Source organism: Mixophyes fleayi, chromosome 2 (genome assembly GCF_038048845.1).
Source record: "Mixophyes fleayi isolate aMixFle1 chromosome 2, aMixFle1.hap1, whole genome shotgun sequence".
Taxonomy (NCBI): domain Eukaryota; kingdom Metazoa; phylum Chordata; class Amphibia; order Anura; family Limnodynastidae; genus Mixophyes; species Mixophyes fleayi.
Genome location: NC_134403.1, coordinates 139907147 through 139924498, shown reverse-complemented (window position 1 = coordinate 139924498; position 17352 = coordinate 139907147). Strand labels below are relative to the sequence as shown.

At 37.8% G+C, this 17352-nt stretch overlaps 1 protein-coding gene across 2 annotated transcripts; it reads right to left on the bottom strand.

Moving 5' to 3' along the window:
* Positions 1-283: 283 nt before the first annotated feature.
* On the bottom strand, positions 284-15991 carry LOC142141517 (putative GTP-binding protein 6). Of its 2 annotated transcripts, none has more exons than XM_075200071.1 (10): positions 15562-15991; positions 14199-14336; positions 12892-12962; positions 11316-11446; positions 10702-10772; positions 9214-9372; positions 8232-8467; positions 5809-5957; positions 3973-4122; positions 284-689 (listed from the first exon to the last, which is right to left on the bottom strand). In XM_075200071.1, exons 1-10 carry the CDS (start codon positions 15920-15922, stop codon positions 566-568), a joined length of 1590 nt encoding a protein of 529 aa, XP_075056172.1. In that variant the 5' UTR covers positions 15923-15991; the 3' UTR covers positions 284-565. The 2 variants fall into 2 exon arrangements, with proteins under 2 accessions (XP_075056172.1, XP_075056173.1); XM_075200072.1 differs by having other exon boundaries at positions 8259-8467; positions 15562-15990.
* Positions 15992-17352: the final 1361 nt, after the last annotated feature.

The window sequence follows — 17352 nt, the reverse complement described above, 5'->3', positions numbered from 1 at the left end:
CAGGCCACCTTTAGTCAAGGTAACATGTACATTATGTAACTATTCTTTAAGTAGCGCATCCTGTTTTTTTATGTCCTGCCACAAGAAAACACATTTCTAAACATATCTCGAGGAATAATGTATATAATAGTCTCTTAAATGTGGCAGATTTAGCCCTAATGATCAATTTGAAAAGTGTCCATCTAAAATATGATTACCAGGTATGTTTCTACAACACATATTACGCTTTGTTATAGTTTATACTTCTTAAATACAGAAGTAAAAAAAGTATGTCCACAACATGTCATTATATGAAAACATTTTATTTGGTTTCAGACAATAATAAGCACATCATTGTCGATCACTGATTCAGTGAAGAGTTTCTTCCCAGGTGTGTGGTAGCAGGGAGAGGCCTGGTTACACCCACTCAAATCATTAGAACAACACTTGTCTATAGCCTTCAAATAGTGTTGGGGCAGGAAGCCCCTCTAGATGGGCACTCTTGGTCAAAATAGTCAATCAGTAGGTAAAAACATGTTATGCTCACCTCATATTTTGGTATTTAAAACACACCTACTGTGAGCGCTCATTTACAAAAGAGTTTTGTGTATTTTCCATAAGCAGCATTTGATATGATCACCAGCACATCAGCAGTACCATCTTCTGGTAACACATCTACTTTCTGCACGGATGCTTCCTTGTACAACCAGCTGTCAAATAACCACACACACACACAATATATGAGGGTTTTTAAAAAAAATAAATATAAAAAAATAAGGCAGGAGCAGCATAATGAATGAATACACTACAATAGTTAATGCACCTATAAGAGCCCAAGACACAATGCATATTTATATTTACCAAATCTAAGTGCAATTTTTATATTCTTAATTCATGCTTTATTTCAAATAGTAATTTATGGTTATGGAAACTATCAGAGCATGAAATAGCTATGAAAGTTGGGAGAAGAAAATGAAATGAGTCAGATCATTATATAAAGAAGCACATTCAAGTATAGCATATAACCTTAGGCTCTTAATCAGGCGGTTGTACCAAAAATCTAATTATTGATATTTTATTATCTTGTCCAATACCCAATTTCTAAATATTTATATTTTAATAAATTACTATTAATCCACAAAGGTTACAACAAAACTCACCTAGAAAAATACAACAGACTTATAAAAAGGGGGGACAACTACATGAACACTGCAAGTTGACAAATAAAAGGTACAGTTCTATTTTGTATTTCTATACTACCTATATGTAATGCAAACTTAAGATAAATAAAAGTTGCATAAAAAGCTAATTAGAAGGAAACAGGTATCTGATGGAGATGAGACAAAAGAGGGCAATTGTGTAATGTTTTTTAATTTTTTTTTTTTAAATCAGGTAAAATTTTATTGCATTTTCCTTTTCTTAACATTTTAAACAACAAAAAAGCCCATAACATTGGACTTAATCCCCAATTATAACCCACACAGTGTTACAGGTATTATCAAGTAACCATACACAATAGTATCACAAAAGAAAAAACATTGACATTCAGATATACAAGCCAAGGTATGCACACCTCCCACCATTTCAAGATGCAATGAAATAATATTACAGTTTTGATAATACAGAATATAATCGTTGACCTTAATGACTCAACAATAGGCGGCTGGATGTCTGCCCCGAGCATTCATTAGGAGAGCTCCACCTCCCTCAACCCTTCTGTAACATATGGGGATATCCTCCACCTATACCATATTCTTTCATACTTATCCACTAGTTTCCTGCTGGTGTACATGAACCTTTCATGGCCGACTGTATCGTTAACAAGGTCGATCCAGCTACTCAAAGTCGGGCCTTCAGGTGCCATCCATTTTCTAGCTATCACCACCTTTGCCAACATAAGTAACGTGTTGATAAGCAGTCTAATAAGTCTACGGGTTTTTTTGTTTAAACCCAAACCGAATATAGAGAGTTTTGGAGTCAAGGCCACCACTCCCACCTCCAGTCTTTTAATACAATCCTCCACCTTTCCCCAAAAGGATGAAACCAGCGGACATTCCCAGAGCATATGCCAAAAATCTCCTTTTTCACTCTTACACTTGGGACACAACACCCTCTGACCCCCACTAAACTTAGAAAGCCGAAGAGGGGTGAGATACGCTCTGTGTAACAGAAAAAAATGGACCTGGCGAGATCTGACTGATGCAGTGACCTCTTTCGGGGTTTTTTAATTATTTTTACTATTTCTGATATGTTACATATCTTTGTATCAACATTTTAACTATTCACCTACATGCTGGTATTTTGGAATATTTTATAAACTTAGTTTATTCTGGTTCCTTCTATATATGAACATCATATTTCTAATTCACAGGCAAGTTGTCTTTCAAGAATTGAGGCTTGAGCTGCACATATAGGGTCCGATTCATCAAGGAACGCAAAGTGAACACAATTTTTTTTTTTTTTTTTTAAATTGGACGGAAGTTGCACGCAATTACTCCTGTATTCAGTACAAGCGTTTCCGGTTGAATACGCGTATGAGTGTGCTCTGCCTATACGACATGAGATGCAGACATACAACATTACAGGATACGCACAATATCAAGACCCTTCAATGCACAGATAAAAAATAAATATATTAAATACATTAACACGTTAATAATATAATCATTAATAAAAATAAATTGAAAAAATTGCATGAAATACATTTATCAGGATATTATTAATGCCTACTGAACACCTGTTTTGGCATGCATACGTGTCTGTCATCACTATCAGTCAGCACTTACACCTGGCCTGTAGCTGTTGCAAATGATACGGCTAAAAAAACAAGTAACACACCTGAGTAATGCCCAGGGCTCAAATTGGACAAACATGCATGCGCTCGATCTTAGCACATGCTTACTGTATCTGCACTACATGCATACAGCACTTCACTCCCCTGTTTCACCTTTGATATCATTGGCAGTTTGAAGTCTCATTTATGTTCGAAGATGAATGGCATGTGTTTGTGTTCACTGGCGTATAGTCTGTTTCTTAGCATGCGCAGAGCAATTTTTACGCAAAATGCGGCACGTAACGGAATTTACGTTTCTTAATGAATCAGGCCCATATTGTATTTACAGACAATGACCGACCTGAGTGAAGCTGGCTCATACACTATGTTTGACTTTATAATTGTTAGGTTGTTTTGTTACCAGCACATACGGTTTACCAGAACCATCAGTGCATGCGCTCCACTGTCTCAATGTTTTCCATTACCTGGCATAGACCTTTTTCAAGAATATGAAATTACACCATAACGCATGCACAGTTTATTTACACTAGCCACATGCAAGTTATCTATACTGGACATAGACTTTTACATAGAACTGATTTCTCTGACAAATATGCAGTCGGCTGAACGAGACTGCTGGCATGGACACGAGAAGAAAAATGGAATATTTAAATCATCCACCAGGTGTCTTATACTAATTCTCCCAGAGAAATCTCCATAACGGAAGATAAGTATGCTTCGGCTGCATCCCTACAACTCCATAACTCATCTGGATTCTTTATCCTCTACAGACATTTCTTCAATTGCACAAACTCCTGTACTATACACAGAACTGATTGCTCCCAAGGGCAAAGGACATAACATTGTCTAAAGACAAGAAGACAAGAAGATCAGCTTTTTTAATTTAACTATCTAATTCATTTTAAATAATGAACTATATATACTCCTGTTTTATTCTATTTGCTCAGTGTGAACTGAGGGATTTATAGAGCCAAGAGACAACATCTTTGTGACATCTATGCTACCTAAGGAGATCTGGCGACAACAAATATATTTACTGATAAACTCATTTTTATATCTCGGTATGCTATCAATACTGCCTCAGGAAACCTAATCATTGCAAAGATATACTACACTATTATTGGCACCACTTTTTCTATGTGTTGTGTGACAGTGTTTAACAAAGTTGGATTTGTTGTCATAAGGTTTGTATTACATACCTTAATTGGGGACTTTCCAGATTCACCCTAATTGTCATATTAATCCTTCCTGTATTTTTCATTACAGCTTTCTCTATATGTTGTTTCAGATCACCCAAGCCATCGCCCAAAAGTGCAGACACAGGTATAGCTGCCTCATCAGGTTCACGTCTAGAACAAACAGAACAATAAATCAAATTTCAGGTCATTTTTTTACATTATTTTTTATTCAAGCATGTCTAATTACACAGCAAAGTCACAAAATGATGCATATAAAGATTACAGTGTACAGTGAGGAATACAATGTAAGTCAGCAGACATCACAATATCATCGTTGGAAGCCATTCAGAATGACAGAGATAAAGTACGATGGTTAAATAAAACAAATAATTATTGCAAGAGTAACGAAAGAACATAAAGTGTGTGGGAGTCACCCTGGTAATAATGGATTAGAGCAGTGCTCCGCAACCGGTGTGCCATGAGATGTTATGTGTGCCGCGGCGCAATAGTTACCAATTCCGCTAATAACAAGCGGAATTGGGCTTTTTTTTTTCCTCTTCCAAGTTGCAGGGTTTATCTGCCCCCTCCTCTCTCCCACATATGTTCCTTTCCTAACTTCCCCCTCCACTGTACCCAGAAATCCTGCCCTCCTCCCTACTTATCCCTTTCCCTGGGTATGAAGCTAGAACTGCTCCGTTCTTGTTACTTGCTGTGGTTATCCTGTTTGGTGAATTTATGTTCATATAACTTTCTCTCTTAACCACTGATTTCCACCGTCTCTTCCCTTCTCTCCCACATAAACTGTAAACAGACAGCTCAACAACGTCGGCAAGCAGCGGCTCTCTCTGTCTTCGTAACAGGGACTGGAGTCACTTCCTATAGAACGTTTCATATTGTACAATGGTGTGCCGCAGAATTCTGGGAGGGGCTCAGGTGTGCAGAGGGTGAGAAAAGGTTGCAGAGCATTGGATTAGAGAAATAAATAGGACAGGTAATAAAGAGTGAATGGCGGATCATTGACGCATAATCTAGTTTAGTACCAGTGTCCTGAAAACAGCTTCGGATACACTGTTTAAGCGGGTCTGACAGAGTGTCAATAAATGTTTCCCACACCTGGAAAAAGGCCTGGGTACTCTTTTCCTTTGTCATACAGGCCTCCACCTAATCCATATGGATGGGATGATATAACATATGCCTAAATAGTGATGGGGCAGGAGGCAATATCTGGACACACATCTCGAGAACACTTTTTCTGGCTCAGGTCATTTTTAATTAATATTTTAATCCTTGAAAAATTAAACATTTTCTCAAGTTCAAAAAAAATCCATGTAGAACTGTAAATAGCATTACCCTACCACTTTTAAAACAAAGGTAGGAGAAATATGGTAGGAGTATATACTGCACATTCCCTTGCCATAAGTAGCAAGAACATGGTCGTATGTTCAGTATCGATTAAATAGCAACTTAAATCATATAATAAATCGGTCACATCAATTTTTAACATTGGGAAGTGCCAAGTAAATTTTCCTACTGATTTGGTAGGGTGAGGTTACATGTTAGTCTGCAAAGCAGATGGAGGATCAACAATGTATGTGCAAAATGACAAAAATAGCTTTTGATCCAAGCCTACGTTCTACAGGTTTCTCGATCCCAAAGCTGAAACCATGTACGAACCTTTAATACAATTTAAGATGACAACACAAGTTTTCATTACAAATACATTTCTGTTCTATTAATAAACCCATAGATTTGCTCATCGATAACTATAGACTCTGTTAGCACAACTTTATCATTATACTATTTATAGACATGTAGTTTAAGTCACAGGAAATATATGACAGCAACATGAGCACTTACGTTTCAACTAAATCAATTTTGTTATGCACCTCAATCATAGTGTCGAGAAGCTTCTGTGGAACATTCAGGTTGGCGAGAGCAGAGAGCACACTAGTCTTCTGATTGACAGTTTCCGGATGGCTAATATCTCTCACATGAATTAATAAATCCTGGTAAATTAAATTTGCAGAAGTAAAATATACCATACATTAACTGTAGATAAGGTAATAATAGTAATAATTGCACTAACTTGTATTAACTAGTATAACAAATTACAGCAAATGAGAAAAATCTATTTTAATAGGCTATATTCTCTAGCAGTATCTAAAACTGATAAAAGTTGTAATTTTCAAACTTGCTGATGTTGGCCAGGACATGAATCCATGTCTGTGTACAATACATTATTTAATCAGATTCAGGTACTGTTAAACACAGTCTGCTAGACAGTGTGCCTAACCAGTGGTTTAAGGCAGTTCTACATTCATAAAGAGGCCGTATGGTCTATTACATTTAATTACATAACTAAAATGTTCACACATGTACAATTATTTTAGGAATAACTGTACTATTCTAAAATTAAAATTAAAAAATGACAGGGTACACACTCAAAGCGTGATGGAGTTATAGCTTCACACTATAACTTACAATATTACAAACACTAGGTAATAAAATGATGATGGGCTAAGACAAGGCCTTCATAGTTTTGAAACAAATGAAAGACCAGAAAACCCATCTCAAGTTTTAATCAAGCCATAAAAGCCATCTCATGATTATTTTTCTTTGTTTTTTTTCTTAATGAACATTTTTATTGGGTTTTACAAACGAGGACACATACTTATTTTTCTGGTTCCAAACAAAGCAAAATAGTTTAAGGAACAAGCATCCAGTTGTACATTGAGTGGGTGACAGAGGTCAGAAAACCCACATCGACCAAAAGAAGGACAGAGTCTCCCCTATGAAAATACCTTTCAGGAGATGCAATCCCAGATGACCAAATTATAACAACACCTGGGGAATCCCGGAAATGGTGGAGGTCTGTATGGAAATAGTGCTGAAGAGCATCTGGCAAGAGATAATCTCTCCCAGGTGTAAGCAACTCTCACCAGATGTCAACCCTTCCTACTAATTACCAAGCTGTTACAGGGAAACAATCATACACCCATACAAAGGTTCTCTTATGTCTACAAAATGCCTTGGTATTCCCACATTTCCCTTTGAGGTTTCATAGTCAAAAGGACCCCAATCACACTGTCAGATAAGAGTAACTGCTCGATAGGTCCAATTTTTATTTTCACTACCCCAGGGTAGGCCCACAACTAGCTGGAAGCACATGGGACAGCCAGTGTGACTATGGCCTAAGTGTATTTTGCCTCCAATTCATTTGGCTACCAGTTCATTTGGACAGCTTGATGAAGTACAGCATTTTGCATCATTCCTGTCACTATTATTTAGCCCCTCAACAATGACACACTGTATTTACAGCTTCAGAGTATGACGTTTCAATTTGGTGGAACCATCGGTTTTACCTGAAAACATCTTATTTTTCCTACCAGGGTTGGCTGCTAATTGCCATTGGCTCCACTCTATACATCAGGCACTTGGCTGCTACCATACGATCATGTCACCCTTGCAGATTGAACGCTCCCTATATTTCTCCATCCCCAGGTCCTACTTCAGGAACTTTTATATTGGTCTTACTTGCCCTAACCAAGTACAGTTATGTTCATATCTGTTCAGTGGGAGCAGAAGCTCCACACAACTCTCAGGTTTATTTGCAAAACAATTTTGCTTTATTCTTACTGGACTTATGTACATCACATCTCTTCTTCTAACCTCCCCTCACTGTGCTTCTGTGTCTGGAAGGGTGTTCAATTTTGGGTTTTGAAGCTTGCAGTGTTGTTCAGATGTGTATATTAGGATTAGGTTGAGATGTGGGGATTTATTTATTGCTTTAAGAGAAAATCGGATATACAATATTTGGCTTATTAGTGTTAGGCAGACAAGATCATTTACTTTTTCAGCTTTGAGCCCTTGCTATTTAAGGATTCTCTTGTACTATGCCCATTCATGTGAAATATTATGCAATCGATGATTATATTTTAAAGTGAATATCCTAAAATGTGCAGGTATAAACATTATTTTTATTCTTTAATAAAAGATCCAATATCAGCATTTCTGGCTTGAGACCCAGATGGGCAGCTAGGTATTGGCACACTACACCGCCCTTGAGAAGTTGGCTACACCACTCCATCCTCTCACAATATCCTAAGCCGGCCTCGATGACTGTTTTTAAAGAAAGGCAAGTTCCAATTACATTGAGATAGATAGTCTATCTTATAATTGTAGAATATGGTGCAAGCAGAATGCAACGTATGCTGGTTTAACTAAGTCCAAACTATATTCATGAACAAAGTCCTACTTTAAAAAAAAATTTGTGCACTGACCATCATTTCACATTTCAAGATAGTTACCGAATAGACAACATCTTCCAGCGTGGCAGAAAAAGACTCAATCAGATTGTGTGGCAGCTGAGAAAGAAACCCAATAGTGTCAATAAAAATGACCGGCATTCGACAAGGAAGCAATCCACCATGGGCTGTGACATCAAGTGTGGCAAAGAGCTGGTTACGTGGCTGAAGGTTTGCATCGTCCGTAAGCGCCTTTACCAATGTTGTTTTTCCTGCAGATAGAATACTAAATTATACACATATACATTATATTTAAGGACTGATGTGAATCATTACATATTCTGGGCCCGATTATGTTCGGATGCGCAAGTTGCAGAACAAAGAGCATGGAACTTGAGTGTAGTACTGCCCGTATTCAAGTCCAAGCGCCTCTCAAGATGCCTTTCCACTTGAATGTGGGTGTAAGTATGCTCTGTCTACATGTTACTTGCTGTATGTTAACAGTCAGAACACAGTGCAGTATAATTATAAGACAAATTTTGTCCATATTTTTTTTTTTTACATTAAATACATAAATCAATATGTTCTAAATGTGTACTGTACATACGTCTCGTTTTGTATGGTCTATCTTAGTTGTATACACATGCTCTGTACTATTTAGTAACACGCATACATGTATTTTTCTAAACAATGATTATGCTGTGCCAATCATTACTTTCACTCGGCACGTACACCTGCCCAGTAGCTGGTGTAAATGATACAGCTGAAATAATATTATGTACGAGAAAGTCAGGACTTTAATCACCCACATCAGTGTCATTTGCACTCAGACATGAATTGCATGCATTTGCATTCAGTAGCGGAAGGTCATTAGCGGTTCTGAGCATGCGCAGAACTATTTCACACAAGATATGCTAGGTAAATGTCTATTATATACACACACACACAATATCTCTAGATGTAAAATTTATATCTATACTTACACATACGAACACTGAAAAAAGACTTATGCACCCACCGCAATTAGTATAACCCATTACAGAGATAACTGGAAACTCCCGACGCATCCGCTGGGTCCTAAGCAACTTTCTCTTCTTCCTCAATTTCTCCAAAGCCTTCTTAATTTTTATTTCTCTCTCTTTTAAGAGTCTCTGCTGGACCTCCATGAAGGTTTCACCTTAAGGATTATAATGGGGAGAAATAAAGAGGTTTTTGAACTCAAGGCGAAATAAATCAATTTGCAGTAGATCTGTAACAAGTAGCATCGGGTTTTATTTCTTGAAAATATGAATTGTTGTTTTTTTAAGAACTGATCTAAAATAAAATACACCCCTCCCAGGTTTGTAGCATGCCCTGTAATTGAACAGCTTATATGGGCAACTCTTTTCATCAGTTACTTTTCCTCTACTGACCAGTAAGAAGCCCTGAAAGGGAGGCTGGCATTGGAGAGACTCTGCTTGACTTGCATATTAATAAGCTTAACAGGCAGAGCAGAGTCTCTCCAGCGCCAGCCTCTATCCTGCACATCAGCCCTGCCTACTGGTCGGTAGATAAGAGAAGATTACACTGCCCACTTATACTATTTGGCATATTTTTCAATGTAAAATGAGTCAATCTATTCAAAACATAAATAAAACCCCATGCCCCACTAGCCACAGTGCCTCTAATGATCACTTAGAAAATTATGATGTTTTGCAATCACCGATAAATTGAATTTCAGTTTTAAGTTTTAATTGCTAGTGCATTTATAGGTGGTAAGTTATACATACATCCCAATATATCAGTTGTTATGGTATGCTTTTTTCTTTTTGAAATGGTCAAAAAACAAAAAAAAGTGCAAGCAACATTCAGGGTCCATTGGCTATCAGAACATAGTGTGCCTTAGTCATATTTTTTTTTTAGCTCACTGACAACAAACAACCAACATACCAGATGTCGTGGACGTGCTGTAAAACCTCCTGTGACTTTCATCATCACCATTTATTTATATAGCGCCACTAATTCCGCAGCGCTGTACAGAGAACTCACTCACATCAGTCCCTGCCCCATTGGAGCTTACATTCTATTTTTCCTAACATATAGAGAGAGACTAGTGTCAAATTGATAGCAGCCAATTAACTTATTATTATGTTTTTGGAGTGTGGGAGGAAACCGGAGCACCTGGAGGAAACCGGAGCACCTGGAGGAAACCCACGCAAACACAGGGAGAACATGCAAACTCCACACAGATAAGGCCATGGTCGGGAATTGAACTCATGAGCCCATTGCTGTGAGGCAGAAGTGCTAACCACTTAGCCATCGTGCTGCCCCATGAGCTCTAACACTACCACAGATCAATAGAAATGCATGTTTTCTCTTATTAGGTAGACAGATGTATTAATAATGTGTCTAAAACCAGTATAATATGCCATTCAATTTCTCAACTAACCATTCAAGTTTATCTTAGGTCAAACAAAGCAGTATCAATGAATATACTATTCCTAAATTAAAGTATAATGCACATTACCTGATCCCATGATATATCTGGATCCGCCGCCCTGCTGGTCCAAGTGGGCCATTTCGTTTTTAATTCTAGACCTATGGAAAAATAACCATCAACACCTGTACGTTTGTCAGGACAGTGAACAAGCTAGCCACCCAATGGTGAACATGTTTTCATATATTTATTTGGTTCCTTAATGATGCAATACTTCTTTAGGAGGGGTGAGGGAATGTGAGAAATTGGTAGCGTTTATATTAGCGTTTTATTTTTCTAGGATGAGAGAATAAATTACACAGAAATAAAATAAGGGCACTTATTAAAATACGATCACCTGTTACTCCCATTTATTTAAACACTTAACATGCCTACTTTACTGTAGTTTAGTGAAAGTTATAAAGCACTAGAATGATATACTGTATGTTTTGTTCACACAACTACATTAATTTACCCCATCATCTACATTAATTTATCCCCATCATTAACCAGCTTGTGTCCATGAGCATGAAGATGCAGAAATTAAAAGAAAAACAATCAGTAGGTCATCTCTGTTGCCAGTGCTTAGAAAGTTAATGTAAACTGGACCTATTAGCGCAGAGAGTCAGATTATTCAATAAGCGTTACACTGCGTGTCTCCCTACCTCAGTACTGGAAGTTCAGCTAGTGCAATCTGTAGTTTGGCCTCTCTTGTGCGTGCATTAAAGCGGAAAACATTTAGGACCACTGTATATCTGTCAAAAACTTTCACTCCCCACGCTGTTTCCAGCTCTTTCTGTGTTTGAATGTAGAATAAAAGCAAATAGTCAGAATAGAATAAAAAGGTTTATCTAAAGTATATGATAAGTATTATCGGGGGTCCACTACAAATCTCATATTACAACAATAAAACAAGAATCTGCTATATGCAGTATGTCTTTCTTAACAGCTGTCATTGAACCGGTCAATACATTCATGTCAGACTTAAAGAGGACATGTCATAGGTGGGGGGGGGGGGGGGGTTTACACTTGTGCATGTATAAAAATGTGGTGTATGGAGGATTCAAAGTTTGGATGGTTTTGCATCAGATGTGGGTTTTGGGCAGGAAGTGGACCCTCATTCCACTCGTTAGGAGGAAAGACTAATAAAAAAAAAACCGATGCATTTAAGTGGAGATTCCCTGTGAGAATAAAACAATGACTGTATGGAATTTACTATTTAAACTACCTGTATACTACACACAAAACTGCCCTCAGCTACTTTTTATTATGGTAAATGCAAAATTATTATGCTAATTCTTGAGTCTGCAGATTAAATGCAGATCATATGTTACTACTGCCTATGTTTAGAATACAGTGTTTCTTCAGTTAAACACTTATGGAAAATATTTTCTTAAAATATATGTATTTCAACTCAGTAGACTCAAAGTTTATTCCACCTTGCTGGAAGCTCCAACTACTGTTGTATCCAGAGAAAAAAATAAAAAACAACCTCTATTATTGCACAAGTGGAAACAGTCCATTAATGATGCTATAGTCCTTTATAAACTGAATTATTTGTCATGGTGCAATACTGAGAGTTTAATAAAATATTGGACCGATAAGTTCAAAGTGTGGGGGGCACAAGCTCTCCCATGATCATTGAACATAAGAGTCACTGTCATGTCTTTACTGTTTACATATTTGGTTCTGTCTTATTTAGTGTTTTTTGACTAACAACAGTGATATGAAACCACTAGCACACAGTCCCCTGGTATGGAGACTCTACACACATACATATATATATATATATATATATATATATATATATATATATATATATATATATATATATATTCTACTATATATTTTTTCTTTTAAATTGACCCTCTGAGAGTCTGATGAACTTATCTTTTAAAATAAGTAACTGATTTTGGCTTGATAATCGTTATTTTCCATCACTGTATGAGACTGTCGATGTGTCATGCAAGAATACAATAAAAGATGTTAAGAGAATATCTCATGTGGAATCCACATATGGGAGCTATATGTACTGTTAGTTTATGCCTGCTATCCTGTCACCCTCTACACCAAACCTGTTACTAATAGTAGGTCTGATTTCTACTCCAAGAGGTATATTTGCCAGCACCTCTGCAATAAACGTGTTAATTTATAGAATATTAACCTTCTCATGGGTGTGACTATTGTATGAACTTTTGGTTTACTTATTCAATTTATTGGTCTTATACAGTTTTATATTACCTCACTCAAAGAAGATAATCTTTCAACATTCAAGAAAACTGCAGTGAGCGGAGACAGTTTCCTTATAATTTCTGCAACAGAAAGGAAGTGCAGGTAAAAAGGTGGAAAAAAATTCTTGTAATAATACCTGCATAAAATAATAAAATATCACCAACGGAACTGGATGGAACACAGGGTACTCAATTAAGGCCAAGAAAACCATGGAATAACAGAAGGGTGTGCCATTTTACTGGGTACAAGAACTCACGATCAGTACTGTACCCTGTAAAGAGGCAGGATACAGAACATTTCTACTGGTTAGTTGGTCAATATGAAAATCAGGGTCACAAAATGAATATAAGGGACACTATGCAACATGAAATTCTCTGAGTACAGTTGATACATCCTACTCTCCCATTATAGAGCATTCCAGCAATGAAAACTATCCTTGCCAGCGGACTAAGAACTAATGAGGATTATAGAGAGGAGGAGTGACCTGTGTCAGGGATGAAACATAACCTTTTTTTGCAAAAAAATTTTATGGAGAATTTCATGCGTGATCACAAAGGCAAAGGTAAAAAACACTATAATAACATCAGAGTTTCAAATGACAATGAGTAAAAGTAAACATACAACTCACTGAAACAGAAATAAAAATACCAACAGAAAAGAGATCCAAACAAGCTCGTAGTTTGTTTTGTTTGTTATATACAAATACAAAAATAAAAAGTAGGAAAACTAGAGGGGAAAAGAATTCCTCAGGAGCAACAAAAACTGCAATAGAAGCAAAAGAGTGCGGCAGTTTACACAAATGCGCAAACCAATGTTAAGAATAAAGGGAAGACATTTTGTTACATTGTGCCCAAGGGGAAAAAAGAAGGTGTAGAACTTATCAGGATGCTAGTCATATGTTCCATTTCATAGATGGTCCAAATCTTCACCCTAAGAGCTTACATAGTAGGAGGGTTTTGGTCTTTCCAAGATCCAGAGAATAGACAAGTTGCTGCACTAAAGACATGTCTGGCGAGCTTATTGAAATGATTTGAAAGATCTAGGAAAGGAAGCGGGAGCAGAACATGCTGTGGTCAAAATGAGAGAGGGGTAGCAGTGAGTGTGTAACTAAAGCATGATCATCCATCCAGAATCTCTGCAGGACCGAGCAAGTTCACCAAATATGAAAGATCATACCTGGTTCCTGACACCCTTTCTAACACAGGGGAGACAAACTAGGGAAGATATTATGGTGTCTGGTTGGAGCCAAGCACCAGCAAAAAAAAACTTGGATGCATTTTCTTTAATACTAACACATAAATTATTGTGCATATTACCTGTGAGAACCTGCAAATTCCCTTTTCCAAATATGTATTTACTATCAGGCGATTTTGTAGACATTATTAATTTGTCCACAACTATCCAATCAGGAATGCTCTGTACCAGACTGACAGCCTCAGCAATCTGCAAATCAGCTAGAGAAAAAATAATGTTTATGAAGAAACAGAAAGCAATTAGTAAAAACAATCAAATGGTTTGCTACTCAAGGTGACATGAGTATCTTAAAATAGGAAGTTTATTAGTAAAAAATTATATATATATTTTTCTACTTCTTCACATTAACAGTGTGATTAGTATTTGCATAACTTTAGCAAAGTCCATTTGAAATAAAGTTACCACTGACTGAATGATTGACGATTAAGCATTTCTGCAGATATATAATTTATATAATTGTTACAAAAATTCAGATACTGCCAAGCGGCCATCTCTGACAGCGTCGCCTGTGTAGTTCTGCCCATGCCGCTTATACACAATTATTTTGTGGAACTCTGTGTGAAATCCACAACATGGAAGGCGGAGTGTGAGAGGGAGGTCTGCTAGCTGTCAAACATGAGTAATGGGCTCATGATACAGCACCCTTCAAATGCAAATGTGGCAGTCATAATTGTGTTTCCTAAAGCCATGGTGGACACTAAAGTCTGCTGTGTGACTGTTGGTATTGGCCAATGAGACTCACTATACAGCCAAATATTGAATACACTACTTGCAGCACTTAAGTAAACCCAAATATCAGCTCTAATGTGTACAAACAAGAGAAGTCTGCCTCTTTTCCAAAACCACTCTTGAAGGCATAAGTGTCTTAGTAGTACCCAAACAAATGTACAGGACATAGAAATCTACGGCTGGAGCCTATTGCTAACTTGACAACCATTAAAAATAAAGAACCAAGCTTGGTAACCATTAATAAATTTACTGACCATCAAAATGGAATGAAGTTTTTTAAAATTAAAAAATTTGAGGACATGCTCCAGACACCATATAGAAGTAGCGTACCATTTATTTCTAAAACCTGTTGCTTACAAATCTTAGGCGAGAGATTACTGAATGATTCACATCACACATAGATTAAGATGTCTTTCACTTTTGAGAAATGTTGGTACAACATAAAAATGTGTCATCAAAGAATGTTATCCACCTCCTTTACCACCCTAGCAACAACAAATCAGTCCACTGATCATAAGGTAAATTATTTATATTTCAAATAAGCAATGCTGTGCAATCCATCATTAATTACATATAAACTGTGATTTCCAAATGAAAATGTAGGCAGCCCTTTCTATATCTCAATAAGTTCAATTAGTATACCATTACTTGTAACAGTATAACACAGTAAAGGCTGTTAATGTGTCTCTCTATTACCAGTGGTGCTTTGTTGTTTTTTAGGTCCCCATTTTACGTCTGGGTGCACTAAAAAAATATTTTGCACCCCGTGAAGGGAAGGCGTGGGAGAAACTAGGAGATCGTCGTCTTCGTCATCTTCGTCGCTCTCCTCCTCGGTGGAGGTCCTGCCTCCGTCCTCACTGCCCTCCCAGCCTGCAGGTTTCTTAGCCTTGTAGCACGGTATGCCGCCCCACAGTGTGCGCGGCCTCTGGGCATGGCACCGGCCACTGCTGGGGGGTGACAGGAGGTGGCCGTGTAACCCTGTGACAGCTCTCTGCAGGGCAGTAAACCTGCCAGCATGGCATCTCTCAGCCGCCTTCAGCACCCAAGGGAGCCACATTGCACCCAGTTCCAGGCTGAGGCTCCATGCGGTCACATGACCATACAGCAACGTAGACGTAGTGACACAGGGGCGGCCCTCACACAGGGAGCCTGCACAGAGCAGTGACAGGGGCTCATAGGATGATGGGCTTGTTGTATGTACATGCCATTAAGCCGTCACATATTAATCCTCTGATAACGGAAAAGTACAAGGACAGTCTGTCATCGCATTAATATCTTACATGACGCTGGTACAAGAAATAGGGCTTAATAAATAAAATAAGTATCCTTCTAGTTTGCTTCTCTACTCTGACACCGTTTTATTTTCCTTACATTCTATTTTTTATTCGAATAACGAGGTTTTATGTCCCACTTTTTCCTTTTTTGGATCCAGGCAAATACTACTCCCCCTCTTTCCTTCCAAACTCTCATTAGAGTTAGTGGTATTATGTATTTGTGCTTATTTTATTAAATTTTACTTTTGTAAATGATGTTTTGTAGCCAAATATCTGTTGAGGGGCATGTGCTATAAATTTAAAGAAAACATTTTTTTTCTCCTTTTATTATAAATCACCAGTATACATTTTGTCTGCTGATATATAGTATAAAGTGTACCAATTCAATAGAAAACACTCTGCATTAATCTAAATCACCTCCAGGGCTGCCAATAGAAATTCAGGGCCCAGGTACAACAACTTCAAGAGCCCTCCTATAGTTGAGCATGGGAAAAAAAAATTGCGCAAAAGTGGTAGTGGATGTGTTCATACAATTGGGGGCATGGATATGCATCATTGGGGCGTGGTTAGCAGGTGAAAAGCGCTAGGCCACCCTCCTACAGAAAAAAAATCTGCATTGTTATGTACACCATTGCCACAAGAGTGCAGAGCCCGCTCGCCAGAGCGTGACATATGTCCTAGCACTCCTGAGTTTCAGGACATCTAGCACCATATAGTAGTATATAAAGCATGCAGGGAGGGTCTCACTGCATTATGAGGTTCCAGAGAGAGCTAAACTGAGTCATGGAGCTACAGAGGCAGTCCTCTCAGAGACCTTCGATAGACCAGTCCAGGGGGTAAATGTATTAAGCTCCGGGTTCTTCAACACCCGCGAGTTCGGCGTCTTCGACGTTTAAATTTATAGCGGCGCTGCCTTGTAAAGGGACTTCCCTTTACAAGGCAGCGCCGCTTTACATTTAAACGCCGAAGACGCCGAACTCTCGGGTGTTGAAGAACCCGGAGCCTAATACATTTACCCCCAGAGGTTCAAAAGAGGACTGCCTTTCACCCTGACATTACAGAAATGAATGCATTGCATCCTGAGAATCCAGAGAGGACTGATTTGCATCCTGAGGTTAAAGAAAGGACTTCCCGGCATCAAGTAAACATGGTAAACTTGATACATGTTAATTTAAAACATTTTATAACCATTGGTTAAAATGTCAATACAACT

What these genes read in the sequence shown, in the direction of transcription:
- LOC142141517 (XM_075200071.1), bottom strand. Translation starts at nt 15,922, where the DNA reads ATGTGGCTCCCTTGGGTGCTGAAGGCGGCTGAGAGATGCCATGCTGGC. An exon ending in GCTGAACTTCCAGTACTGAG is followed by an intron (nt 10,773 to 11,315) that starts GTAGGGAGACAC and finishes ATTTTTCCATAG; the next exon opens with GTCTAGAATTAAAAACGAAA. An exon ending in AATGGGTTATACTAATTGCG is followed by an intron (nt 8,468 to 9,213) that starts GTGGGTGCATAA and finishes TTCTATCTGCAG; the next exon opens with GAAAAACAACATTGGTAAAG.